Here is a 17608-nt window from a genome sequence, read left to right as displayed (position 1 = left end):
AGGAGTCAACACAGACACACATATCGCTTCAAAAACGTTTATTTATACGAACAGTACCTAGTGCTTGATTTAGCTTAGAGTTTTTAAAAGACCAGAGATTGTATATATTTGAGTTTGGAAAACAGTTTCTGCTATTAATCAGAAATAATTGTTTCTACTTTTCTGGCTTATCTGTTTGTATAAGCCAAAAATGCAACCAAAGTGTCTTTTCCTGACAGATAGATGAGAAAACATTAGAAGGAGTATCCTGAATTCTAGTGTTGATTCTTGCTGGTGAAGTACATTTCTAGCTTAGTCTGCTGTCCCCTCCAAATCCTGGAGGAAAACTCTTAATACTTAATTCTTTGTGGAAAAGTGACAACTAGCCCTGTTGCTGGCTGTGGACAAAAAGGAATGGGCCTTTCTTCCTGCATGGGAACCAAGGTGCTTCTATTAACACTGATCTGGTAAGGGGAGGCTGTGCCTAGGTCTGAGAAGAGGCTGCTCTAAGCAGCCTGAAGTGAGGCACGGGGTCACAGGGGACAAGGGCAGAGTTCCAGCAGCCACCTGAGCAGCAGTAGTGTGAAAAGCCCTAAACAGAGCACCCCATGAGCCTGGGGATGGGCTGAGGCGCTGCCTTCCTCATGTATACCCAAACTAACACAATACTCTGAACTGGGGGATTTCAGACTTGACTGGGGATGCACAGAAAAGGGAGGGCACAGGAGTCAGCTGTTCCTCCCATCACTGTCTCTCAGGCCAACACAAATTGCAAATTGGTAAGCAGCACCTTAATGCCTCTTGTGACAGTTACAGCTGAAGTAGCAGGGTCGAGCTTATAGGTGTTGGCATCTCCCTTCTTATATCGATCCCTGAAGACGTAGATGCTTCCATTACAGCTAGCAATCTTCCAGAGGGATGGGGCAGAGCTCCAGGCCTCAGGAAGACAGAGCCGGGTGAAGCTGTCTAAAAGGGGATTATAGCACACCAGAGAGTCCCCCTCAGCCACAATGAACACCAGATCTTTATGCACAGCTGCATGCATGCGGCCTGCAAAGGGCAGTACATAGGGCTTCACGTGACACTTGTCAGTCTCTGTGTCAAAGCACTGGATAAGTCGGGAAGGTTTGGTAAAGAAGTCTAGATCATTCTCCTCGCCCCCTAGTAAGTAGATGATTCCATTGAGGTTGGCACCAGCAGCCCCAGATACAGCCACCTCTAACTGAGTTGTCTCTGTCCACACGTTATCACCTACCCGATAGTAGATGACTGCATTGGAAAGGGTATCCTGTAGTGTCTTGCCACCTAGGGAGTAGATGGCATCTTTCCCAGGCACAGATACCAGGGTATGCTGGAGGCGGTCCCGGGGCAAAGGAGCACACCACTCCCAGTCAACGGTGGCATTGTTGCATTTCCACATGCGCCGTGGTATGGACCCTCCCACTACATACAAGTCTCCACCATGCTTGCAGGCTGCAGTGATTTGGTGGCACAAGCTGTTTTGGCCACTTACACTGATGGAGTCATCTTCTGCACAGTGTAAGGACACAGCCAATGAGTGGGTACGAGATGACTCTTTCCCAATAAGGTAAATGTGCACATTCTCCCCAATTTCCTGTTGGCAAAATTGAAATTCTGACATCAGCTCATGTGAAGACTGCTAAGACAGGTATCCTCAATGGTCCGGACCTCACACTTAACATCTTGCTCCAACCTCCTCCCCTCCAGTTAGTAGGAATCACTCTGACTTTTTTCTACTTATTTTCTTCTAGGCACTTTATGCAGGGGCAGAGAATCTGTTTTGGTCATCCCTGCAATTCAGTTTATTTACATATTTATTCAAACACGATCTTGCTATGTAGCACAAACTATTAATACTTAGATTCTCCTGCTTCAGCCTTCAAGGGGAATCACAGGTATGGATCACATCTACTCACTGCTTTTTTGCTTTTCAGTGTGGGAAAAACATACAAGGCAAGTATCCTAGAAACTGAATTATATCCCAGGTCATCCCCTGCTTTTTTTTTCCTTTTTGGATTTTTTGAGACAGGGCTTCTCTGTGTAGCTTTGGCTGTCCTGGATCTCCCTCTGTAGACCAGGCTGGCCTCAGAGATCTGCCTGACTCTGCCTTCCCAGTGCTGGGATTAAAGGCGTGTGCCACTGCTACTTGGCATTTTTTTTTTAATTGTTTTTTTTTTTGAGATAGGGTTTCTCTGTGTAGTTTTGGTGCCTGTCCTGGATCTCGCTCTGTAGACCAGGCTCCATCTCCTGCTTTTTTGATGTTGCTGTTATTTTGTTTTTTGATTTTGTTTTCCAACACAGGGTTTCTTTGCTTAACTTTGGCTGTCTTAAAACTAGCTCTGTAGACCAGGCTGGTTTTGAACTCAGAGATCTGCCTGCCTTTGCCTCCCAAATTCTGGGATTAAAGGTATGTGCCACCACCACACATCTGAGACAGAGTCTTATATAGGCTATGCTGGCCTTGAACCAACTATGTAGCTGAAGTTGACCCTCTTGTCTTCGTGTCCACTTCCCATGTGTTAAGCCATCACACCTAGCTAGAACTGTTAACTCAATGAAGAAAACAGTTCTTGAAGATAGCATCAAACCAGTTGGTGGCGGCACATGCCTCTTACTCCCAGCACTCGGGAGGCAGAGGCAGGTGGATCTCTCTGCATTCAAGGCCAGTCTGGTCTACAAATTGAATACCAGAACCAATAAGGCCGTTAACACTGAGAAACCCTGTCTGGAAAAAACAAAACAACAACAGCAAAAGAAGACAGTGTTAGAGAAGACATTAAAAGCTCCACAAGCTTCAAAGCTCATAGACTAATGGCTTCTGGGATCAGAAAACACATCCGACTACCCAGTTCTTACTGACTTCAAGTTGGTGACTAATCAGTAGCTATCAAAAGAGGCTAGGTCAGAGACTTGGAAAATGGCTTGGGTGGGTAAGGGCACTATCGATATAAGCATAAGGATCTGAGTTTGGTCCTTGTGGCCCACATATGGAAGGAGAGAACTGACCCCTGCATGTTGTCCTCTGACCCCCACACATACACCAAGAGACACACATTCCCTGCCAAAAGGAAGACAGACAAAGGTAAAAGGCCCCCGAGGGCTGGAGTGCACAGAGATTATAGCACCCCAATCCTTAAGAAATGTGCCTCACCTTCAAGCTAGTCCTGAGTGACTCTGCAAAAGTCTCTCTTTCTTCTTTATTAAAATTGATCCAGGCTTCTATTGCCTCTGTTGGGTTCTGGGAACATGGAACACCATCTGTGAGAGCCAAAGGAAAAGCATGGTCATTAACAATATTACTGGGTTTTGTTTTGTTTTTATAATTATGTGCATTGGTGTTTTGCCTGCATGTATGTCTGTGTGAGGGTGTCAGAAACCCTGGAACTGGAGTTAGAGACAGTTGTGAGCTGCCATGTGGGTGCTGGAAATTGAACTTGGGTCCTCTGGAAGAGCAGCCAGTGCTCTTAACCACTGAGCCATCTGTCCAGCTCATGTTTTCTTGTTTGTTTTTTCTAGACAGGGTCTCAAAAAAAACAAAAATAAAAATATTAAAAAATATTTTACATGTATGGATATTTTGCCTGCACATGTCTGTGCACCACATGCATGTCTGGTGCCCATGACCATCAGAAGATAGCATCAGATACCCAGGAACTGGAGTTACTGATGGTTATAAGCCACCGTGTAGATTCTGGGAATTGAACCATGGTCCTCTGTAAGAATAACAAGTGCTCTTAACCGCTGAGCCATCTATCCAGCCTCATCAATGACAGTCTTTTTTTTTTTTTTTTTGTTTTTTTGAGACAGGGTTTCTCTGTGTAGCTTTGGAGCCTGTCCTGGAACTCGCTCTGTAGCCTAGGCTGGCCTCAATGACAATCTTAATGGGCTCTCAAGAGGAACCACAGCTGGGAGTAGTAGCGAATGCCTTTGATCCTGGCAGTTGGGAGGCAGAGGCAGACAGATCCCTGTGAGTTCAAGGCCAGCCTGGTCTACATGTCGAGTTAAAGCACAGCTATGGCTATGTAAAGAGACCCTGTCTCAAAAAAAAAAAAAAAAAAGACAAGCCGCTTTATTAGCCCACCATTCTATGTACTCGATTATGCATGTATATGAAGTTAACTTGAAATTGCCCCACCACTAACACTGTGCAGTGCTGGGGTCAAACCTAGGATCTCAAGTACACCAAGGAAGTGCTCTATGACCGAGTTACACCACTAACCCTGCCTTGCTTTTTAAAAAGAAAAGTCGATGGCATAATATGCTCTCATATGCCACAGAAGTCACCTACCAGGCTATAGAGTGTATGCCTAAAATATAGTTCCACCTCACTTGCAGGGGCAGAATTGTTATGTAAAGTTACTACCCAAATGTTTCCCATTTTACATAGCTTGATTCATCATCTCCATCAATTTGTTTTAGTAAATAGTCCTGTAGGCCTTCATGGTATAGGGCAGATGAAAACATCAGGCACGTCTCACTTCCTCTTGTGGGAAAATGATAGCGTTTTACACTTTAGCTACTTCTGTAAGGCACTCTGTCTGACAGCAGGTACACTGAACCTCAACCTCATTCTAAATCTCTACCAGAAATGATAATGTAAACCAACAACGGTTAGTTACATAAACTTGAGAGTTCTCCTGAGCCAGACTATCCACTGAAAATCATTCTTGATCAGCTGGGCATGATAAGCCCCTCCATGAACTTACCTGAGATGATATCAGTGAGTAGGTGGTGGGGCAGGTGGAGAAACTCCTCTGTGCTCTGCAGCTGGGCCAGGTGGGTCTTGGCACAGTGCTTGGCAGCGGTGTAGAGCTCAGGGTCACTGTGCCTGTCTGCCAGCCACATCACCTGAAGGCAGTTCCCCACTTGTACTGTGCGTGCCAAAAACCGAGAACATTCCTCAAAGAGAGATGTCAGCTGATACATGTCTGACACCTCGTAAATTTCCTGCAGCTCATCAGCTCGAAGTTTCACAGTCCCATGGTATATATAATCAACCAGGAGCTGGAAAACAGACTCACTGACATCCTGCAGCACGATCACCCGGTTGTGAGCCTCTTTCAGGTTAGAAGTGAACATGGATCGGAAGAAGCAGCTCTGAGCTGACAGGACCAGCCGGTGGAGCTGAAACTCTCGGCCTTCCACTGAAATGGTGACATCAGCAAAGAGCTCCTCCTCTAAACACAGTTTCATAATGCCCTGAGCCACTCGGCCTGAGTGAGATCGGTCTCTGAAAGTATAGTTCACAAAGTAGTTTTCATCCATGGATGCTCCAGGTTCCTCTGGTGACTCCATGGTAGCCAACTTCTCTCTCTGCCAGCTATCTGCAAAGCAATACCACCCTGAGTATTTGAGTAATTCACAGACATTGTCCATGAATCCAACTGTCCAACTCAAGATAGGGGGAAACAGGAGCAAAGTGGGTTTGGACTGCCCTTATTCCTGGCACTGTCAACATGGCCCATGACATTCCTTCACCCAAAGTTTTTCTGCAGTGGGGTCTCTGCTCCAGTGAAATCAATTAAAGTTCCATCTCTGCTGTTTTTTGAGGGAAAATCAGATATTCTTGATGCTGAGTAACAAGTCAGATATTCCTGATGCCAGTAAGTCTTTTAACAAGTAAAAGACTTAGGTCGTCGGTCAGCTGGAGAGAAGGAGGAAGCCTATGATCTTAGAAGATTTATTAACCAAATAATTTGGATATATAACTAGTGAGACTCAGGGGAAGCATAATTAAATGAAAAAGAGAAGAAGAAAGTAAATAAAGCAAGACATCCAGTTATTGTGGTTAGATTCCCTCCTTGCCTGGACATAAGAGTGCAGACCCTCCTACATGAGGCCTGGGCCTGGACATCCATTACTTCCATCTTTACTCTTTTCTGAGCGGCTCTTCCCTACTTACCCACTCGCCCCAATGAGTTCCTAAAGAAGCTCCAGAGAGCCCAGCCGTCCCCGGCCGGGGGCACAAGGAAGTCCATAACCCTGTGCAATCGGACCGCGCCACCTAGAGTCGCCTAGGAAACGGTCTCCAAGGAAACCGTCCGTCGTCTCCCCCACCCTCCCTCATCAAAAGCTTAGCTCAGGAGCAGGGGAGCGGTGTGGAACTTAGAACCCAGAACGCCCACCCTTTCCCTTTTTCTTACCTGTCCGATTCTTTGCTGCTGCCTCTTCTCTTCGGCCTCCGCTATACCGAGCAAGGGCTACGTACACCTCACGGTTTCCCCACCTGCGGGTCTTTCTTACCTGCGTTACCTCCTTTCATGCCAGTGCCCAGATCCGGAACCTCTGCTTCCCGCCCCGCGCCTGCCCGGAAGAAGATTCATTGCACACTTCCACTTCCGGTCCGTGCCCTTGGGGCTCCGTGGCCTGAGTGCTGTCCTTCGGCTATTTTGTCAGCATACTAGGAACATGGCGGCTGCCGCAGCCAGGGTCTGGTGGCGCGGGCTCGTAGGCGCCGCTTCCGTAGCCAGGGGTGAGCAAGGGACAGCCGAGAGCACGGGCAGCGGCAGAGGCGCGCCCGGCACGGACACCTCTCGGGTCTCACCCGCGCCTTTGTGCCTTTTCTCTCTGTGCAGGGACTGAGCGACCCTCGGTGCTGTTGCAGCGGGTGAGGAGGGAGAGCGCGGCGGCTGACACGCGCCGTGAGTATGTGCGGACAGCGCCCTTCTCCCCAGCGTTAGCCCCTGCGTTAGCCCCTGGGGCTTTCCATTGTTCTGTCAGATGTTTGTCCTTGCCCTGGAATACCCTTCCCTCCTGGCAAACCTCTGCTTGTCCTTGGAGATTGCTAAGGACTCCGCCTTGCTGTTAGAATCGAGTACTTCCTGTGCCCTAGATATTTGTTCCCTTCTGATCTTGAACGCCCATTGCCCGTTTTCATGATTATTTTATCCTCCGATTAAATTATCAGCTCTTTGAGGGCAGGTAACAAAACCCTTGAGGCCCGAAGTCCAGAAATAATAATAGGTCACATCAACCTAGTACTTACTAGGCACCTTAAGGCTTTAAGCCTTATAGTGAATCATTTCCTTTGGACTTCATAACAGCCTAATGAGATGCTATTTTACTGTCCGTACTATAGACCATGAAACAATTCAGATAGTTAAAATTTTCAGTCATAGATCTAGTGAACGACAAAACAGGTCTTCGGAAAATACTTAATCATTAATTATTTGCCTGTGATGTGTGGGTGCTCAAGTAATTTAGTGATCATGTGATTTTATGTTCAGCAAGCAGAAGCATGCTGGGAAACTGAAAGCCTGGCTTTCTTCCCATTTCTGGACATTAATTTTCTTATAGATACACAAAGGAACTGGGAGTAGAGTGTGGGCAATGAGATAATCTTTCAGGGCGCTTCAGCCCTGAAATTCTTTAAGAACTTGGTATAAGCAAGTGTCAAGGAGAGAAAGAGAAACAGAAGACTGGTTCCCATCCTTAAAGAGCTCTGAGTCTGATAGAAGGGCTGATGCTGTTGCTTTTTGTCATGAGTAGAAGAAATATGCGGAACAGCTGTGGAATAGTGTAGACAGGAAGCAAAGACCCCAACTTCAGTAACAAGAGTCTTGGTGTACTGTTTCCCCCAAATTTGATCACTTCTTAATTTCTGGAAGGTACTTTGCACCAGTGCCTTTAAGATTCTTCAGGTGGCCCAGCATTTAAGGGCACCAGCTGTTTATCCAGAGGAGCCAGATTCAATTCCCAGCACCCACATGTCAGTTCATAACCATTTATAACTCCAGTCTCAGGGGATCTGACATTCTTCTGTCCTCTGTGAGCACCAGGCATTCACGTGTGCTTAGACAAAATACGCAAGCAAAACACCAAAATAAAAGTAAATACTTTAAATTAAAAAAAAAGGGGGGGGTCTTCAGGAAGTCCTACTGAGATATAATCTTTTTCTTAAGCCCAAGAGACTTGAGGCAGGGCTGGCTGCTACCTTTTCCCTTTATATTTTCTCTCCAGCCACTGTCAGACGGCGGGATGAGGTAACCCACAAGCAGCTCTCAGCATTTGGAGAGTATGTGGCTGAAATCCTACCCAAGTATGTCCAACACGTTCAGGTAATACTCATTGTCCTTGGGTCTGGGTCAAGAATCATTACCTCATTTATTTCATTACCTTAAACCAGTGGTTCTCAACCTGTAGGTCGTGACCCCAGGAGTCTGCCCAAGACCCTCAGAAAACACAGATACTTACACTGCGATTCCTAACAGTAGCAAATATTACAGTGATGAAGTAGTAATGAAAATAATTTTATGGTTGGCAGTCACCACACCATTAGGAGCTGTATTAAAGGGCCACAGCATTAAGGTTGAAAACCTTCCCAGACAGCCAAGGCTATACAACAAAACCCTGTCTCAAAAAACAAAAGCAAAAGGTTGAAAACCACTGCCTTAGAACAAGTGACTCCTGCTGAAGTCAGCTCCTTCCTCAGTCGCTATTTCTTCTCTCCACACCACCTTTCTGTGTCTGCAGGTGACGTGCCTTAATGAGTTAGAAATCTGTATCCATCCTGATGGAGTCATCCCAACGCTGACCTTCCTCAGGGACCACACCAATGCACAATTCAAATCCTTGGCTGACATGACAGCGGTAGATGTCCCAACTCGGCAGAACCGCTTTGAGGTCAGTTAAATGTGAGGTTTGGGGCCCAGATCCATTGCTCGCTTAGTAGAATACTTGGGAAGCATGCATAATGCCCCAGCATTGCCTAAAACTAGGTGTATTGGTAGACCTCTACTCCTAGCACTTGGGGAGTGAGGGCAGGGGATCACAAGTTCAAGGTCATCTACAGCTGCATAGGGAGTTCAAGGAAAACGAGGGCAAAATAAGATGAGATGCTAATTAGAAAAAGAGAGAGGTTTGGGAACTAAAGGGAAGAAAGACACAGGTGGTCTCCTAAGTGACAAGTAAGGAAACCAGAATCTCCTTAGTTTCAGCTTCAGTCTGGGTCACACAGAACATTGCAGAATTTTTGTTGGCTTCCTTCCTTCTTGTATTTTTCCTTTTCTTCTGTTTTGAGACAGGGTCTCACTATGTTGGCCTGGAACTTTTCAAAGCTTAGATGATCTTCATATATCAGCTTACTAAATAGTCACCATGCTTTACTCTGCTTGACTTTTTAAAAATTTTCTGCTGTGTGATGGCCCATTCACCTAGCACTTGGGAGGTAGAGACAGGCAGATCCCTGTGAGTTTGAAGCCAGCCTGGTGTACATAACAAATTTCTGGACAGCCAGATTCTGTCTCAAAAAAATACACATATAAATAATACATATAAATAATGTTATACACACACATGTTACACACGCACGTTATTTATTTATATGTGTGTGTGTGTGTGTGTGTGTACACTGTGCATTGAACCTTGGGCCTTACACGTGCTAGTCAAGTACTCTACTACTGAGCTATATCCACAGTTGGGATATAGTTCATGAGGATCTTTTGTGGCTGGCTTGGACTTTTTTTTATTAACTACAGATCATATAATATTAAAATAGGATCATTTATCTTGGTGACTTTAGAATGCTCATATCATTGCGGATATAATTCCTCAAATCAAAGAACCCAGGAAAGAACTGTTAAAGCAATTTGAAGTAAGTTTGGGGAGCTGGCAGTATTGCCCAGTGGTAGAGCACAAGCTCAACATGCACAAAGTCTTGGGTTAAGTCCCATCACCAACAAAAACAAAAAAAGACATTATATATTAGAGTATTTAACCTTGACCATGAAAGGGGCTGGAGAGATGCCTAAGTGGTTAGAGCAATGGCTACTCTTGCAGAGGACCAAGGTTTGGTTCTCAGCATCCACCTGGTAGCTCACAGCCACCTGCAACTCCAACTGCAGGGGACCTGACACCCCCTTCTGACCTCTGCAGGTACTGCACACACAGTGCACAAAACTAACCTTGATCATGGAAAACAAGCAACGGCCACAGCAACAACTAAGCAAACTTGGACAAAAGAAATTAAAACATCTCTGCAGTCAACATGAACAGCTCTGAGACTGTCACATAAAACTTTTTTTGGCTTTTTCGAGACAGGGTTTCTCTGTGTAGCTTTGGTGCCTGTCCTAGATCTCACTCTGTAGGCCAGGCTGGCCTCGAACTCACAGACAGCCTCCTGGCTCTGCCTCCCCAGTGCTGGGATTAAAGACGTGCGCCGCCGCCGCTGCCGCCGCCACCACCACCACCACCCAGCTTAAAACTTTTGATGTATAGAAAGAAAGCCCTCAGTAAATTATAAATTATAGTCTATTTTTAAGGTAATAAATAAGCTTTATTTTAAAAATCATTTGACAGAAATTTTGTTTAAAACATGAGCACTGATACAATAGCTAAATAAAATACCCATTAAAACCAGGCACAGTGGCTTACATCTTTAAATTCAAGGCCAATCTGGTCTATGGAACAAGTTTCAGGAAAGCCAAGGTTACATAGTAACCCTATCTCCAAAAAAAAACCTTAAAAAAAAAAGTATTTTAGATGAAAAATAGTAAAACAGAAGTGCTAATAAGTTATACTACAATAAGTCTTGGCAAAAAGTTAAGCTGGGGCAAGCAAGATGGCTCAGTAGGTAACAGTGCTTGCTTTGAAAGCCTGACAACTTTATTTCTAGCCCCAGAGCCGCCAGTAGAAGAGAACGGATTTACACACACACACACACACACACGCACACGCACACGCACACGCACGCGCACACACACACACACACACACACACAAATAATAATAAGAAATGACAAACAGACTCAGAAGGACACGCAGCCTGTCCGGGAGGCTTTTTAGAAGACAGAACAGCTGTGCCAGCTCTTGTAGGCTCACCCTATGGAGAGTCAACTGCTTGAAACTTGCCATGCAGACCTCGACCTCAGCAGTCCTGCTTCAGCCTTTGAAGCCCTTACGTGTGTTGGAACTCAAAGGTGAACAGAAGAGCAGAAGTCAACCTAGTGAGGGTTAGGGCAGGTGGGCAGGGAGAGCCTCCAGAGGGAATGATGGGGCAGCGATGGGGCAGCTAACTTGAGCAGAGCCTCAGGTGTGGCCGAAGCCGTTCTAAGTAGTTGTAGAGACTACAGCATCACAGGTGGAATCATGACTCACTGTATCCTTAATAACTGACGTTCTCCCAGTGGTGACATATGCCAGCACTGGGAGGCAGAGGCAGGCGGAGTTTGAGGAAAGGCTGGTTTAGAGAGTGAGGTCTGGGACAGCCAAACAGAGAAACCCAGTTTTGAAAAACCAAAAAAATAAAAAGTAAAAAACAAATCAAAAACAAAACCTGCTACTGTCATGTAGACCTCATCCTGTAGCCACCTTGTTCCTCCAGCTGCTTCTCTCCCTAGATTGTCTACAACCTGCTGTCTCTGCGCTTCAACTCTCGGATCCGTGTGAAGACCTACACAGATGAGCTGACGCCCATTGAGTCCGTAGTCTCTGTGCACAAGGCGGCCAACTGGTATGAGAGGGAGGTGAGTTATTGGATGTGGTGGGTCCTGCTCTGGGCCAGAAGCTCGGCATTGTTTGTAACTAGGAGGTGTGGGGCAGGGCAGCTCATTTGCTCTTGGCCCTGATGGACAGGTTGCCTGAGAGCTGTTCTTTTCTAGGTCTGGGACATGTTTGGAGTTTTCTTTGTTAACCACCCTGATCTAAGAAGGATCCTGACAGACTATGGCTTCGAGGGACATCCTTTCCGGAAAGACTTTCCCCTCTCTGGCTATGTTGAGGTAAAATCCTTAACACTGGGGTAGCGATCATGGAGCCTGAGATCATAAGCATGCTGGGAATAGGATCTGTAGACTATGGTGGTTTAAGGGCCTGTGCTGCAGGCCTAGTTTTATTTTATAAACTGGGGCAGGTTATTTGATTTGGCCATGAGACAGCTTTCTCATCTGTATAAAGCCTGATATATTGTGTGTTAGTTAAAGCTAGCCATTATTGTAATGATTGGGGGGGGGTACTTTTTATTTTTTATTTTTTAAAGATTTATTTATTCATTATGTATACAGTGATCTGCCTGCATGAATGCCTGCAGGCCAGAAGGCGGCACCAGATCTCATTATAGATGGTTGTGAGTCACCATGTAGGTGCTGGGAATTGAACTCAGGACCTCTGGAAGAAACAGCCAGTGCTCTTAACCAGTGAGCCATCTCTCCAGCCTGGAAGGTGCTTTTTGAGACAGGGTGTTTCTGTGTAACCACCCTGGCTGTTCTGGAGAGCAGGCTGGCCTCAAACTCCCAGCACTGGGCTTAAAGATTTACACCATTGATGCCTGGCTTGTATTTTATTTTATTTTATTTATTTATTTTTTGTATTTTTTAAGATTTTTATTTTTATGCTAGGCGGTGGTGGTGCACACCTTTAATCCCAGCACTTGGCAGGCAGAGGCAGGCGGATCTCTGTGAGATCTAAGCCACCGTGGTCTACAGAGTAAGTTCTAGGACAGCCAGGGCTACACAGAGAACCCTGTCTTGAAAAAAAAAAGCAGAGGGGGGTCGGGGATTTATTTTTATGAGTATGAGTGTCTGTGTATATGTATATGTGTGCCTAGTGTTTGTGGAAGCCAGAAGAGGGTGTACCACATCCCCTGAAACTGGAGTTAGAGCTGGGGACAGTCCACCACGTCCAGTGCTAGGAATCGAAGCTGAAGAATAGCTAGTGCTCTTAATGTCTGGACAGTCCTTCTAGCCCCTTGTTTCTGTTTGTTTTGTTTTGTTTTTGTTTTTGTTTTTGAGACAGGGTTTCTCTGTCCTGTCTCTGTCCTCAGGCCTAGCTGTCCTGGAACTGACTCTGTAGATCAGGCTGGCCTCGAACTCACAGAGATCCACCTGGTTCTGCCTCCCGAGTGCTGGGATTAAAGGCGTGCGCCCCCACCGCCCGGCCCTGATACATTCTTATAATCCCAATACTAGGGAAGCTGAGGCAGAAGGACTGTATTACGGCCAGCTTGGGCATGGCAAGAGCCTATTAAAGGGGTGGGGACTGGAAGACGGCTCAGTTGGTAAAGTGCCTGCTGCACAAGCTGGAGGACCTGAATGTGGATCCCCAGGATCCATGTAAATGCATGGATGTAAGCCAGGCATGGATCCCCAGGATCCATGTAAATGCATGGATGTAAGCTAGGCATGGTGGTGGGTGCCTTTAATCCCAGGATTTAGGAGGCTGAGGTAGGCAGATCTCTCTTGAGTTCCAGAGGAGCCTTTAATCCCAGCACTCAGAGGCAGAAACAAGCAGACCCTGAGATGAAGACCAGCATCATCTACACAGTGAGTTCCAGGACAGCCAGGGCTACACAGAGAAACCCCAACCCCCCAAACCAAAAACAATAGCAACAGAAAAAGCTAGGTGTATGTGTAACCAAGGAGGTCCCTGGAGCTCATTAGTCAGCCAGTCTAGTCTAGTCAGTGAGCTCTAAGCTTAGTGGGAGGCCCCTTCTTAAAAATAAGGGAAGGGCCAAGGAGATGGCTCAGTTGGCCATGCACTTAGAAGACCTGAGTTTTGATCCCCAGAACCCAGGTAAAGTGGTGCATAGTAACTCACGTAAGTAATCCCTGTGCTCCTGCAGCAAGATGGGCAGAGGAGACAGGAGAATCCCAGGAAGTTCATGGGCTGGCCAGCCTGCACATAGCAGTAAACAACAGCACTTATAGAGCGCGCGCGCGCGCGCACACACACACACACACACACACACACACACACACACACACACACTCTATAAACATGAATCATACACGTTAAATAAGTAACGTAGAAAATGACCAAGGAAGGTACTTGCTGTTGACCTCTGATCTCCATATATGCACATGCTCACATGAATGTGTATATACATTGTGCACACACAAAAGGGAGAGGTGGCCACTGAGGAGGAGGGGTCATAGCTTTAGTGGCCTGGCAAGCCGTTTATTAGCACACATAAGAATTTGTAGTGAGGTAACTTAGAAATGCTGAGATGCATGACATTCCTGTCCTGCTTTTTCTTTTCTTTTTTTCTTTTTAATGTTTTTGGACGGGGTCTCACTGTGTAGTCCTGGCTAGCCTGGAACTCACTCTGTAGACAGACTCACAGAGATCTGTCTACCTTGCCTCCCACGTGCTGGGATTAAAGGCTTTTATCACTACCACCCAGCCTCGTTTTGGGTTTTTTTTTTTTTGGTTTTTTTTTTTGAGGCAAGTTTTTTTGAGACTAAAGGGAAGCACCATCACACCCAGCCTAAATTTAGTTTTCAGCCACTGACTGTTCCTAATCTGAGGTCAGTACTTGCTATTACCTTTTAAGGTGTGTGGTTGGGTGAGCATTAAGTCTGCTAGCAGATAGACAGTTCAGAGCTCAAGATGTAACGTGGCAGAGGAATCAGCAATGCTGGCAGCAGGTAAAAAGGAAAGGCCATTTTGAAACCCCGCACATGAGTTTATTTCAATGTGTGACCACATGGGTAGTAGGCATGGATGTGACAGAGCCTGTAAAGAGTACTGAACAGAAGTCAAGGGGAGAGGGAAGGGACTGGAGGAGTCAACCGTGCTCATGTGAAATGGGCTCCTCAGTTATCAGTTCTAACTTTGGCTCCTGCAGCTCCGTTATGACGATGAGGTGAAGCGGGTGGTAGCTGAACCAGTGGAGTTGGCCCAAGAATTCCGCAAGTTTGACCTCAACAGTCCCTGGGAGGCTTTCCCTGCCTATCGTGAGCCTCCTGAGAGTCTGAAGCTTGAAGCTGGAGACAAGAAGCCTGAAGCCAAGTAGCTTCAGAAGCATGTGGATCCTAGAGGAAGAATGACTTATCTATGGTCGTCTGTGTAAATAAACTCCTAGAGACATTCACCCCTTCCTCTGTGTTTTTTGTTTGTTTGGTTGGCTACTTTTTGGAGACAGGGTTTCTCTGTGTAGCCCTGGCTGTCCTGGATCTCAGATCTGCCTGCCTCTGCCTCCTGAGTGCTAGGATGAAAGGCAGGCACCACCGCCTGGCTGCCTGTGTTTTTCAAACGTTTACTATTTAGCAGGGGTGGCAGCACATATGGAGGTCAGGGGATGATCTGCAGGAGTGATCTCCCACCATGTGAGTTCTAGGAATGGAACTCAGGCTCAGCGGTGTGTGCTCTTTCTGCTGAGGTGCTCCCTTCCCCGTCCCTCATGTGCTGTACTGGGTAGAAATGGCCCTGACTCAGGAGAGGTGGGTAGAGCTGTCCCTGCCAAATCCTCTGTTTAACGGGACAGTATGCTACCGTTGTAGACACATGTGTTTCTAGGGGGTCCTGGAGCTATAATTCGGTCTTCACAGTCCTTGGGGTTTGGAATAGGTGTGGCATGTTTTGTAGTGACAACTGAAGGGCCTGGAAACTGCTGAAGAAAGCCCTTATCTCAGCAGGCTGTATTGGAAGCAGCTGATAGATCCAGGGGCCTGGGTGGGGCAGGAAAACCCCAATCTCCTGTGTTCCCACCTAAACATCCATCGGGTTGGCTGAGCCAAGGGTGAGAGCCCATCCGTCTGAGCAAGAACAAACATGCTTGTGAAAAACTGAAGAGTCCCCACCTCTGAGGGGTGAAAATAGCCCCCAGAAGGTGAATGAGGCCAGAGCCAGCCCTGCCCTACCCAGCACTGAAGACTGACACAAAGGAATGCAGAAGCCTGTAGGGAAAGTTGGGGCTATGGTAGGCAGATGAAGAGCAGAGCACTTCTGGGGGAAAAGAGACAGACGACATGGCTGGGACACTACAGTGCCTGCTCTGTCCAGTGATGGCCATTGGTCTCCTCCCTGGGGGGGGGGGGGCTTTAGCTCAGAATCATGCAGGTGATTCAAGGGCTTCAGGGTGGGTAGCTAGGAGCCAAGAAAAGGCTGTTGGCCGACACCAGGTACAGTTGGCTCTTTAGCCTCACATGGCAGAGGAGGAGCTGTGGGCCGGGTGAGTGCTATAGTGGGTGACGGTATGGAAAGCCTATGGAGATGAGTTTCTGTGCTTACTGTTGTTCTGGAACTCTATCTGGGCATTGTGCAAGTTACAGGAGTCATGTTAGGTTTCTGCCAAGAGGGGAGTCAGACTTGGCATGCACTGGGATAAGAGCCATGCCTGGGAGGGTGACTATCAGCATGCATATATGTGCATTTGGAATAGGGGAGGGGACATGAGATGGCATCCATGAACTTTTCTGATAAAGATGCCTCCTGGGCAACAGAAAAGTTTTCTGGGAGACTGGGTGTTCAGAGTGAAGGATCAGCAGGGATCTGATTCGTCTCTACTGCCTCAGGCCAATCCATGGACAGCTCTGTTGTGGGAAGTGGCCTCCAGGAGCCAGAGGGCCCGGAAGTGATGCTTAAGTTCCATTCTTCCTAGCCTGGACCATGGGTTTGGAAGAGAGCTAAGGGTAGACCTTCCTGTGGTAAGGGGCAGCCAACATGAGTTCCTTCCACCAGTTTATGGCCTCCCCAACGCCTTACCCACTCTTGCTCCCATGCCTGACCCCTAAGGACAGCCCACCCCTAAAACAGCTCCTCTTGCAGCTGCTCTGGGCCAAGGTAGAAGTGAACATCATAGACAGCTGTACGTCCAGGATGAGAAACCAGGATCCACACATCCAGGCCGTGGACTCAGGCTCCTGCAGCAGCACCTGCCCAGTAATTCGGAGGGTGCTAAGCAATGGCTACAGCAATTCTAGGATCTTCAGAGACGGCCTCTTAGCCCTTGGGATAGTCAGCATCTGCTTCTTATAGGCCTGGTGTGTGTCTATCAGCTCCATGAGACCAGTGAGGCTGAGGAGAGGGGTTGTTGGGCCCAGGTCTTTGCCCTCCTGACACAGGAAACACTTTGGACCTGTGCAAGAGTTTCTGTCCTGGGGGGCGGGGTGGGGGTTCCTGGGCCTCCATCCTTGACCCTTGACCCTTCCCTTTCACTTGACTTGATCCCCCTGCTCATCACCTTTCTCTACCCTGGACAGGACTCCATCTGCCTCTGGTTCTTCCTAGTCAGATCTCTGGCCTAGCTTGGCCCCTGGCTCTTGACCACTCATGCTTATTCCTAGTTTCATTCCATAGACCCAGCTAAGGCCTGGGTTTCGGCAATAAGCACAGTGCTAAGGTAAGGGCAAGACTGGCAGCCAGTGGTTACATGCAGGTATGTCCAGAGGTCAGCGTTGAAAGGTGTGTTTAATTTAATACATGCTGAAAGAAAAGCAGCCCTAAGGTAATCCACGTCAGTTCCTCTACTATCCCGGCAGTCCTGTGAAATATGGAAACCCTGTGTGCCTGTCACCCAGTCTTAAGAGATTCATTTCAAAGCTAACCAAGACTCTATGGTCTCTGAGACCGCAGAGTCCCCGTGTGGACTTCAGTGGCTCTGTTTACAAGGGGCGTAGAAGGTAAAGGTGGGAGGAACATTACACCTCTTTGTGGAGAGGAAAGAAAAAGGTCTTCTTTTGTTTCATCTCAAGCTGGGCGAAGACCCTCGCAGAGAGCCTGGCTCAGGCAGTGTAGGGTGTGTGTTGCCCTGATTCTGGGTAGCTCTGTTCTGGCCTCCCAGGGCCCGTCTTACTTTTGTGCCTAAGACAACTTGCGCTAACAGTGTTCTGAGCAAATCACTCAGCCCATTCTGGGAGGGCAGGAGGCAGGGCAACCAGGTCCAGCCTTTATCT

At 47.2% G+C, this 17608-nt stretch overlaps 3 protein-coding genes across 5 annotated transcripts; 2 read left to right on the top strand and 1 right to left on the bottom strand.

Annotated features, from left to right (window-relative positions):
* Window positions 1–23: 23 nt before the first annotated feature.
* Kbtbd4 (kelch repeat and BTB domain containing 4) lies at window positions 24–6382 on the bottom strand. Of its 3 annotated transcripts, none has more exons than XM_042275616.2 (4): window positions 6244–6382; window positions 4707–5324; window positions 3152–3258; window positions 24–1594 (listed from the first exon to the last, which is right to left on the bottom strand). In XM_042275616.2, exons 1-4 carry the CDS (start codon window positions 6260–6262, stop codon window positions 734–736), a joined length of 1605 nt encoding a protein of 534 aa, XP_042131550.1. In that variant the 5' UTR covers window positions 6263–6382; the 3' UTR covers window positions 24–733. The 3 variants fall into 3 exon arrangements, with proteins under 3 accessions (XP_042131550.1, XP_006984447.1, XP_015858362.1); XM_006984385.4 differs by having other exon boundaries at window positions 6144–6285; XM_016002876.3 differs by lacking the exon at window positions 6244–6382 and adding an exon at window positions 5903–6010.
* Window positions 6339–14805, top strand: Ndufs3 (NADH:ubiquinone oxidoreductase core subunit S3). The gene is made up of 7 exons (XM_006984386.4): window positions 6339–6472; window positions 6576–6641; window positions 7960–8057; window positions 8473–8622; window positions 11336–11461; window positions 11597–11716; window positions 14560–14805. The coding sequence occupies exons 1-7, from the start codon at window positions 6409–6411 to the stop codon at window positions 14725–14727; spliced, it is 792 nt and encodes a 263-aa protein (XP_006984448.1). The 5' UTR covers window positions 6339–6408; the 3' UTR covers window positions 14728–14805.
* A 102-nt stretch (window positions 14806–14907) lies between these two features.
* Window positions 14908–16857, top strand: Fam180b (family with sequence similarity 180 member B). Its single transcript, XM_006999072.4, is given in 5 exon segments — window positions 14908–15773; window positions 16229–16287; window positions 16470–16512; window positions 16515–16787; window positions 16790–16857. Coding segments are annotated over 5 exon segments (534 nt in total). The 5' UTR covers window positions 14908–15682.
* The last annotated feature ends 751 nt before the right edge of the window (window positions 16858–17608 follow it).

This window comes from Peromyscus maniculatus, chromosome 4, assembly GCF_049852395.1.
Source record: "Peromyscus maniculatus bairdii isolate BWxNUB_F1_BW_parent chromosome 4, HU_Pman_BW_mat_3.1, whole genome shotgun sequence".
NCBI classification, from domain to species: domain Eukaryota; kingdom Metazoa; phylum Chordata; class Mammalia; order Rodentia; family Cricetidae; genus Peromyscus; species Peromyscus maniculatus.
Note: the sequence above shows the minus strand (reverse complement) of the source record. Positions and strands in the feature narration are given on the sequence as shown.